General features: G+C 44.9%; 1 protein-coding gene across 35 annotated transcripts in view; it reads right to left on the bottom strand.

The window, feature by feature from the left end:
* The window catches only part of FNBP1 (formin binding protein 1), a 92,693-nt gene extending 82,611 nt beyond the window's left edge, over positions 1-10,082 (bottom strand). For 13 of the 35 annotated variants that reach the window (XM_072936569.1, XM_072936574.1, XM_030287012.4 and 10 more), the window contains exon 1: positions 9,857-10,080. In XM_072936569.1, coding sequence (XP_072792670.1) covers positions 9,857-9,880 — 24 coding nt within the window. In that variant the 5' untranslated portion in view covers positions 9,881-10,080. Of the gene's footprint in view, positions 1-9,856 lie in introns of all 35 variants that reach the window. The other 22 variants (XM_072936567.1, XM_072936577.1, XM_072936573.1 and 19 more) reach the window with 5 other exon arrangements.
* Between the last annotated feature and the right edge of the window lie 984 nt (positions 10,083-11,066).

An 11,066-nucleotide genomic window follows, 5' to 3' on the forward strand; every position in this document is an offset into this window, starting at 1 on the left:
CAGCCTAACAGTTATCCAGAGAAGGAGGGAAGGAGGTAGTGAGGAGGTGCTCACACATACCAGGAACGGATGCAAGCTCCTACCCCCTCCCAGGGTGGTCTCCTGGGCTACTCCAAAGCATCTCAGAAGGACACATGCAGCCACACAGCCAGAGACACTTGATTTTATCTTTAAATAGAGCTGGAACCTAGCTAGCCCCTCCTTCCAAAAATAAGGCTGTAAATCCCCAGGGCACTGATTTAGACAGGCAAGTCACACATGTCATGTGAGATGCATTCTCACTACCTAAAGTGTTGCCTGGTGCAATTTTGGGTTTCAGGTGAAGCATGCAACCATAGTCTGTGATGGGTGCCTTGATCCTGGGGCTCAGGCTGGCAGTGCTTTGGGAGGATGGAGCCTGTCAGATCAGCTGATGATGGTAACATTGAGCAAAGCAGTAAAGGAACCCCTAACCAGTATTTCCATCACTGAAACATTTGCTTAGGAGTTGTTTTGCACACTAAAACCTGAAGCAGAGCTGTGCATTTTTTCAGCTTTTGCACATTAACTCACAAACACATGCCAAAAGCATCTTGTGCAAAACCCAGATGTTTCACAGCTCCAAAGACTTGTAAGGAAATAAAGGCTCTTGACCAGCACAGAGCCCTTTCCTCTCACCCTTTATTTTTAGGCTTTTCCAGTGACTACACATGAGCAAAAGGATCTCAGACTGTTATGAGAGACAGCCAGGATGGGTGAAAAAATATTTATATAGTGCTCTATTGCAGCTCTCCCTATTCATCCACAGCCAGTTTTTCTTTTATTACAGCAAAACCTGAGTTACACACTCTTAATGGAAGCCACTCCTGCAAGACCCACATTTGACAGATCAACAGCCCTCAAGAGGGCAAGAAATATTTCTCTTCCCCGTTTAACTTTTGTTTGAGAAAATACATTTACATTCACGCCCTGCTCCATGCCAATAATTTTTTTATTTTTGTAAATACAAGATAAAAGTGCTAAAGCATTTCTCTCTGCCTCAGAGAGTATAATGCAAAATGAAAAATATTATCTAAACACATTTTGAACTTATTTGCTAAAAAAATTCCTTCAGGCTTTCTGCACAGAATGAGTGAATGAAAAACAGCAGTGCACACAATTCTGGATAAAGCTTTTATTTGGGGATGTTGTCAAATATTCTTCCACAGCAAGTAAAGATGCAAATGCAACCACAGAAATCAATGTATATACATTCTAACCAGTACATCAACTCCACTTAAACACAACATGGAAAAAGCCACATAAAATAGCAATACTACAAAGCCAAAAGAGGACTGCTAGGTCTCTGCACTACTTTTCTGCTTTACTTCTTATCTAATCTTCATTCTTTGCTCCTTGCTTATTCCTTCCCCTTGTGCACCCACTATACTTTCTCCTGATCCCATCAAACTCTTGACTTGCCATTCCTAATGCACTAATCTCATTGCACATCCAGTCTGACAGCAAGTCACAATCCCACCTGTCCTGCCCAGAGCCCAGCCCTGCTCTCTCTATGTGCTTTTATCCAAGCTGTTTCCTTGTTACTGACTGGTTCCTTGTTTTCCTTGCTTAAATTAATTTTCTCCTCCTGAGTTCACTGAGCTCATTTCTGATGTTTCCTTCATTCTACTAGTCCTTCTTCACCCGCTGTCAGAACTGCCAGTTTGAATTATCTCTCCTCAAATGACCCTCTCCATCATCCTTGGCACTTCCATCACAGGAACAGTTCCTAGACAAGCAGACCCAACTGCCTGTAACTAGATCCTGGTGTGATCTCCAGTCCTTCCCCTCCACTTCAGTCTCCTGAACCAGGTGGTTTCCCCTCTGACCACACACCTCACTCACCCTCAGGTGAGCATAACAAGAACCAGTCCATGAGGACAGAAGAACCGGTTTGCTGCTATTAACAAAGAATAAAAGTGCTCAGAGGGATCTTTACCTTGACTTGGTGCAGCCATGCTTTCCACCCCTTCTCCCCTGCCCACTGACCCATGCTGCTCCTCTGTAACACAGCCCAGATCCCACCCATCAGAGCTGTCCTGCAGCCAGCTTCTGCCCCTGTGCCACTGGGTGCCAACAAAGGAGCCTGAGAGCAGAGGAGGCTGCCCAGCTCCACCCTGGCCTTCAGCAGCCTGGCATGGGGAGTCTGGCTGCTCTCCTGCAAGGACCAGACTGAGCCTTCTTCAATTATTCTGTGGGTGACCTCATCTTGCCCCATGAAAATCCCTCCGAGGCCAAAGCGTAGCCAGCACCCAGGAAGATTTGGTCAATAACATCTTCACTGAGTACAGGCAGCGTGGTATTTTTCCAAGGACTTACAGGTTTGCCTAATTGAGGAATATTTTCCCAACATATCCCTGTTCAACAGCTTCTGTCTGCCAAATTTCAAAACCTTGCTCCAATGAATGGGAACACTACAGCTTTCCAAAACCAAAGAGGCATCGTGCTCAGCATGTGCAAAATGCTGGCCCTGGTAACAACTCAATGATCCCAACTGCTCTGAAACACAAAAAGCAAGAGGCAGGCACAGAAAGAGGAAAACTGCAGCCTGAGCACCCTAACAGGGAAAAAAAAAAAATGTAAGCAGCAGAAAACAGATGAGTTGAACAAAAATGTTAAATATATTCTCAAAAAGAAGGGCTGCCAGCTCAGTCTAGAATAGAGTCTGAGACAGAGAAAACTGTCCAAGACACCAAATAAGCAATTTCTTGGTGTTAATTGGAGAAAAATCTCAAAGAATAAGGAATATGCTCAGAATCCTTGCAAGACAATCCTCCTCCTGTCACATAGGTAGCACTCCTTTATCTGCACAGCCACAGACTCAGAGCATTGAAATTAATTTTTGAACTATAAAATGAATAATTTATGAGAGAAATTGTACCTGATATTCCCAGGGGAGTAAATCTAAACACTACAAACTACCCTTCCCCTTCAGGGAATGAATGGTACCTCAGCACTTACACCAGCCCCACTGCAAGGGCAGAACTGAAGTTTTTACTTTATAAAAACACTTCAGGTACCAAACAGAAGCACTTGAAAAACACTGAACAAGAGATGGCCAAGTGACACATTTAATGGAAGAAATCTATATTATTTCAGCTACAACAAGAAGAGTAATCCACTCTGGGATTTCCTCAGGATTAAGAACTATCTGGGTGATTTGGTAGCTCATTGGGAGTCATCCTTCTAAACCAGACATTAATTCTCAAGTGACTCCTTTTCAAGTTTTATTGCTTTACAGGGTTTCTGAGGGCATCTGGGAGATTGCTGTTCTTTTGATTGTTTTGCCAATTAGGCTGACTCTTCCTCAAATAAATTAAGGACAACATTCAACAGAATTGCTCCTTAACATAGTTTACAACATGATCTGCTTCAGTGATCAGCAATGAACACCAGGCAAACAATATTCCATTCTTGCACTTTACTTACAGAAGAGTTAATCTAGAAGCCCTTCTACAGTTTTTTCCATTTTTAGATGCAAGAATAAACATTTTATTTAATTATGCCAACAGGCCATTCTTAATAAACTGAGACAAAAGAAATTATTGACCAGGTTAATAAAGTTGTCTCCAGACAAACAGAGTGATACTGTTCAATTCCAAAGGGATTCAAACCACCCCACCACACCTGCTTGAGAAGAAAGACTAAAAAGCATATATCCTGCACATACATACAATATATATACACCACTTTTCCACTCTTTTGTATTTTAGAGCCAAAGCCATTGACTCAAGAGAATGGCAATGACTGCAATACACCAAGAGACAACAGTGTTTACCAATTTAACCAGCTTTTTTCAGAAGAAAAAAATAGAAAAGCAGAGTTTCCAGGGGTGAAAGGAAGAAGAGTAGTTTCATCTGAAGCGTACAATCATACTGAAGGGGGAAGTTATTTTAAAATATTTACATGAACACTAAGGAAACTCAACAAACCATTGGATTTTGACAGCTGGACTGGATTCAATGTATAACCAATCTCAGCAGCAGTATTTCAAACAGGATGAAAGTGAATTTCCAAAAATTCATTAGCAGGTTACCTGTCCAGCAATCAAAGGCAATAATGTAAAGCAGGTAATTAAGTTACGGTGTCACAGTGCAAGAGTGGCTCCTACTCTTTATGCAGAACTCAGCTTTTGAAATTCGGCTTTAAAACAGTGTTTTACAGCTTTTGAAATTCTGCCGTAAAAGAATGTTTCACAACATGAGTAACACTAATGAGCTGCAAAGAGACCAGAAAAACATCGGCTCTTGTTTGACTGCCTTCCCCATATGGTTCAAGGAAGCGGGGGATCCTGAGCAGCCACAATACGGCTAAAAGGGAAAACACTGAATTCTGCAAGTCTTGACTCACGCTGAAAGACCGTAAATTCCCCATTCTTTAATGAATAGGTAGGAAATACGAGAATAGTTGGTTTGACAATATTATAAAGATCCTCTTTCTGCAAGCAAGCCAGAATTGTAAACGAAATTACTCAGACTTTCAAACATTAAAGTCCCAACAGCTGTTCAGGTACCAAAAGGGAATCCTTCCACTCCTGATGCCTGCAGGTACCAAGGGCTGTAGCAGGGACTTCTCACATAACCCCATTATCCTCCCAGTCTGTGAGCAGCAGGGCAGCCCCACACCACACATCATCCTAACGTTTAAAAAATTCTCGTTTTAAGCTCACGGAAAGAACTCTGGTGGCACTAACTCTACAATGCACCAGCACAGAGGCTGCAGCAGCCCCGAATCCCACCCTGAGCTGGGCATGCACACAAAGGTGTGAACTGCAGAATGCAGATACTCTGTAATGACTCAGCTTCTATAAACTATTTCTCACTCACTAATCTGCATGTGCAGGCTGACCACTTAAAACAGCGAGTGAAATAAGGGGATATTAATGTCAGACAATTTCGCTACCTCAAAACTGTCCAAATAACTATGCAGAATACTAAACTAATACTACTTAACTAATAAAAAGTGTGTTTTGCTTTGAAGTGCCATGTCCAGCACATTCTAAGAGCTTTAGAATAACCAAGCAAAAATTATAAATATTATGCATTCGTTACTGACGTCAGCCTTTCACTGTATTTGCTATTAGGGTGCTGTTATAGTATATTTTGTGGGTGAAATTCTAGACTCCTTGAAATATATAAAAGTTTTAACATGTTACTAAAGAGGAACCGAGTTCCTATGAAACTGGCACACACACACACACAAAAAAAAAGAAAAAAAAAAAAAAGGGTCAGGGATACCCAGCTCTGCCTCTGGGACTTGTCTGAACAAAATTTAGAATAAAATAGACGTTTCAGATAAGTATTTGCCATCACCACGGAAGATTGTCTAAGCTGCGAACGATTCACCCCCCACCTGTGAAGGTTAGGCCCATAATGGAAACTCTCAACTCATCAGAGTTAACCCTGACTTATCATGCAAAACTAATTACTTGTGTCCTTTTCCCATTTCCTTTTCTTTTAAGTCTTGGAAAACAACACTTAACACCCAACCCCAAAGAGCTTGGGGGTGAGGGCTGTAGGAGGTGTGACAATGGGATGGGTGGGATGACACACAGTTTCTATTGTCTGCAATCAGCCACAGGGCAGCATACAATAAAACTGGATATTGGCTCAAGGATCATACAGCAAACCTAGATCCAGCTCTGCAGATGCTCTAACAAGCAGAAGATAACAGAGTTTTCAACTGAGATCACATTCGACTACTGACTGTGCCCATTACACACTATGCAACGCCACAAAGGTCAAAATCACCCAGGTACTCCAGATGGTTTCCAAATGTGAGTCACCACCACATGCAACACCCATACATTGCAAATACTATTGAAGAACAATGCTGCATTCAAGCAAATTGCAGAAATGCAAGATTACAGCTGTTTAAACACAAATTCTGCTGATGAAATAGAGGCCCGAGTACTGAAAGAGGAAACAATTTGGCAGTTACAAATAGCAAGGGGGCCTTCAAGTTCTCCGAGTTGCACTTATGTGAAATGAACTTTAAAAGACAAAAAAAAACCCCAAACATATCCACAAACCATGTGTTTTCATAGTAAAGCATACTGGAACACCCTATAAACAAAAGGTGTGGTCCCAAAAGTATTGCTTCCGTCAGGAGTTGGCCAACAGAGCCCCTCACATTCCGGCAGCATATTAAGACCCGTGCAAATACTGAATAACACCTTCTCACAGGCTGAAAGGACAGTGACAGCTGTTAGCAGCCACCCAGCTTTCACAAAGGTCAAAGAAAAACTTGATTAAATCACCTCCCTCCCCGGGCTTTTTTTAAAAGTTTACACTGAATGTGGAAAGAAAAAAATCCCACAGCAACAAACCCACAGTGTCTTCACCTTTAAAACATTCATAACAAAAAGATAAAACTTTCCACATTCAATCACTTGGCCACCTGAACCTGACATGCTGCAACAGTGTTCTGAAAAGGCAGAATTCTTCCTGGACTACCTAACCACAAATTTACACCTAACTCCCCCAGACTACATCCTATACCAAATGTCTTACTCAAGAAAGTTCATTCCATTCAATACACTGTCACAGCCTTTTCTACCCTGAACTTTTTAATTCAACAAAACCCAAAGCGCTGAGGTCGGTTTCAGCTCAGTCTGTAATCCCACTTGTTTCAAGGGCTTCATACCACACAAAAGGACACTGGTGGGAAGTGTGACACACACTTACGATTTTATCAACTAAAGTACCCTTCAGAAGACCTGTGGGTGCCATGCTCCTTGTTCTTTCCCATTAGCCAAGAGAGGAAAAAGGTGAAGGAGATCCCAGTGTGCTTTTACAGCTCCTTGTCCCCAAAGAGCAGCACTGAAGGTACAAGTCGTGTCTGTGCACCCCTACATAACCTTTACTTATCACTTCCACTTAAGTATTTAGAAAACACTGCCAGTTTTCAATAATCAGACATGAAATAAATATGTACTACACGCCTACCTGTCAGCCCTTAATGCAGACTTGAAAAAGAAGGTGAAAAGCAGAATGTTTTGGTGCTGTGCCTGCATTTTGTCCTTAACCCGCTGCCTCCTCCTCAGCTCCTGGATGCTTGGAGTACAACAGGCAGGAAGAATTCTGCAGGGCTTGGGTGGACAGAAGCTGCAAGCAGGGTTACATGAGACCTCCAGGTTTTGTTCTGCAACACCGGATTGCTGTGAGGCCCCAGACGATCTCATTATCCCCAGCACTCCGCCTCATACAGGACATAAATGCTGCATTAGGACATCTAATAATTCTGCTGGTTATGGGTCCTTTTGCACTCACAGGGACAATCTTGAGATGTTACTCAAAGTCCAGAATCAAGTGTAATACCAGAAGGAAGTCCACAATAGGATTTGCAACCCAAAGGCACAGGATGCACATCACAGCACAAGGCTAAAAGCCTGTTTTGGAAATAGCTCACACGTTGCCAAAGGGATTTTATTGCTTCTGAAGTATGAGGCTTTCTGCAACCAGCCTTTTTCTCCCCCAAGGAATGAACAGAAATTCTACATAACTCCAAGCACATTAACATCCTATGAGCTCTAAAAAGCAAGCTGATTTTACTTCTTTGCTAAATTTAAAGGGTGAATCATGAACACACATGCAGCCTGGTATATCTCTGACAAAACAGGGTGCAAGTAAAGCCTGATCAAACATTGCTGATTTTTCTAGCAAATTTCTGAACTACAGTTAAAAACACTTGCATTTGCCTCAACTTTCAGCCCTTCAAACCATATGAGTCACATGTAGAACAGGCATTTGCTGCTTACCACACCTGCTCCTGAAAACCCATTAAAAAAAAAAAGGAAAAAAGACACCTGAGTTCTTAAAGTAAATGGAAATTTAATTTTGTTTAAAAAAGAAATGCCATTATCAACAAAAGAAAATGGCATATATTAGATACAGGTTGTTTGTGTGGTTTCCTTTCCAGTGGAAGGGAGAACACAGAGTGAGAAATCAGTTTTGGCCTAAATACCCAGAGCACTGGAAACCAACATGTTTTCAGAGGTCTGCCCAAATTAAAATGGAACAACTCCTGCCAAATTTGTATCTAGAATCATTCATTCTCTTGATCCAACACTTTTCCTCCAGTAACCTACTACATTTCTCAGAGTGCTACACCGAGGACTTGAAAAAATGATACTTTGATGCTGCTGAAGACAACTTCAGAAAGCAAATTATCAGATAAAAAAATGTTACAAAAGCAATTTGTAACTGTTGCAGAAGACATATATGGCTGCACACACCTCTACAAATATTACATAAAAGAAGAAGATCTGTTTATAGGCACTACTCTCTACTACCATTCTGGTTCAGGAGCACCTCAGTATTGCTTGCTGTTTTAGGAGTGAAAAAAATAAAAGTTCATTTTTTGAGAATTCAGAATTTATTTTCCAGTGTGAAAATTGTCAGATTTTACTGCCTCTTACTTTAATTCCATACTAATTATTCAGTCTCCTCCCAAAGCATCCAAGATGCAGGAAAAGGAGGCAACTGCAGGCTCTCCCAGAAACATTCCCATGCAGCAGAGCTGTTTATATACTGATGAATCAATATAGCATCACTACACTATTTCACCAGCGTTTATCACCTTTTTCCCTATGGCATATAAAACCACACCGAAATAACCTCTCCCAGTCAGCAATTGCTCCCTAATTTACTGCATAGGTCTAAGCAGATCTGGCTAAAACATGACTCCAATGTCACAGCAAAACGGGATGCTGAACTGCCTGCCAGAGCGGGCCAGAATGCACCCAGAAAGGACAGCAATTAGCACATCTAAAATAACCATTTCCACAAGAGGCAGCTCAAAAGCTCAGATGTATTTTCATGTCAACTCGCGCCGGTTACCCGCCACAAACACATGACTACAGGAGAGAATCCTGCAGTGCTTTACAATCCAGATGACCCTCTACCACTTATTCTTGACTTCCTCATTCAAAACACCGTTTCCGTCTCCCTCTTCCCCCTCTTCCCGAGCACAGATTTGTCCCAAGATGTTCCTTGTGCCACCACTCAGGGAAGAACCGCTCCACAGCCTCCTGTCCGCGGGTACCAGCCCTCCCAGACCCAGCAGGTTTGCTCCATGCTCCACCATCAAACATGGCTGCACCATGTCCTCTTTGTAATTGAATATGTGGAACAGCTCTTCTGCCTCCCCAGACCTCTTTCATCTCCCTTCCCTTATTTCTACTCATTAGCGAGGGACCGTATCACATCGCTATTGCCCACTTCTCTTTCCTTTTAATAGTCCGATATTTTCCATTAACGTTCCACCGTAAACCAAATGCAGTTATACTCTCCAGGTTCTCCTCAAAAGCATCAAGGAGCTTTATGCATTGAAACCCTCTGCACCATTAAGCCTGCTTTATTTACACACAACACAAAACTCTTCTCGTAAAAATCTCCGTCCTTCAGATCTAGAGTGGAGAGAAGCCCCTTAACAGCAGCGACAGGAAATTTTATCATCTGGCTTTTCTTCCCTGCAGCTCCCTCTCCTGAAACCGGACCCCCTGTCCATAGATCCACCTCGGAGCCTCCCGCAGCAGCCACACACAAAACCCACCCCACACTCCGCTGCGAGCCTCCCTGCGCTCCCCAGGGGAGCATTTTTTGTGCAATGGAGCTTTTTTAAAAATTTTTAATTCCTTCAGCAAAATTAAATCAAACTCCTGAACGTACGCTGGGATTTCCCTGCAGAGGCTGCACATGAAACTTTCCGGAGCGGGGGGGCCCCGTGCTGAGCTGTGCCGGCGCGGAGCGGACCCGGCTCCCCGCACCGGCCCCGGGCACGGACCGTTATCCCCGGTGCGGCTCCGCAGCCCCGCTCCCCCCGCGCCCGCACTCACCCACAGCTCCGTGCCCCAGCTCATGGCTCCGCCGGCGCTGAGGGGCGGGCGGGGGGTGCCGCTGTCCCCTGCTGGGTCTGCTCGCCCTCGGGAGGGCCGTGCCCGGCGGTGCGAGCGGAGCGGGCGGGACGGGCGCTGCTCACCGCCGCTCCCGCCTCATCGCGCCGCAAAATGGCCCGGGCGGCGCGGGGCGGGGGAGCGACTGACAGCTCCGGGCTGCGCAGGCGCGGAGCCGCCGCGGCTGGCGCGGGGGGGCGGCCCCGCCGGCGGAGCGCAGGCGCGGCCCGGCCGTGAGGGGAGCGGGGCCGTGAGGGGAGCGGGGAGGAAAAGGGGATCAGCGGGGAAACGGGATCGACGGGGAAAAGGGGGAATCAGTGGGGAAAAGGGGATCGACGAGGAAAAGGGGGATCAGCGGGGAAAACTGGGATCAGTGGGGAGTGAGACTGGGGAAAAGGGGGATCAGCAGAGAGTGGGACGGTGAGGAAAAGGGGGAGCAGCAGTCAGCAGGGAACGACAGCAATGCGGGAGAGGGAATCAGTGAGGAGTGGGATCAATGGGGAGCGGTGGTAGCTTGGGAATGGGGTCAATGGACTAGCCGGGTTAGTGAGGAACAGGTGTCAATGGGCATGGATTAACCAGGAACTCGGGTCACTTCGGAATGGGTATCAATGGAGGAATGCGGGTCTCTTGCTGGTCTCTGGGGAATGGGCATCAGAGAAGGAACAAGGGTCAGCTGAATGAAGGGGTTGCTAAGGAATGAGTGTCACACACAGGGAGGAGGCTCTCCCCACCCTGCTCACAGAATCACCAGCACTGGTACACATTGCCCAAAGAAGTGGTGGATGCTCCATCTCTGGAAACATTTCAGGCCCAGTTGGACAGGCTCTGAGCAATTTGGTATGGTTGAAGAGGTCCCTTCTTACTACAGGGGGTTGGACTGGATGGCCTTTAGAGGTTCCTTCCAGCCCTAACTATGGTATGATTCTATGCTTTCAAAAACTTAAGTTTTAGAAGTCCCTTCACTGGAGAAGGATGTGTCCCAGACCCAGGCTGCCCCCACCTCATACTTGTGCTGCCCTGACAGTCCCAAGGGAACCCTACAAACTGACACCAGGAACCTGGGCTGGCGAATTTTCTTTCCCAGGGAGAAGTGGCATTGTTTGTGCTCAGGGGCCTGTGGCCCTGAGCGGGTGGCTGACTGCAAAAAATC

The sequence above is a fragment of the Taeniopygia guttata genome, chromosome 17, assembly GCF_048771995.1.
Source record: "Taeniopygia guttata chromosome 17, bTaeGut7.mat, whole genome shotgun sequence".
NCBI lineage: Eukaryota > Metazoa > Chordata > Aves > Passeriformes > Estrildidae > Taeniopygia > Taeniopygia guttata.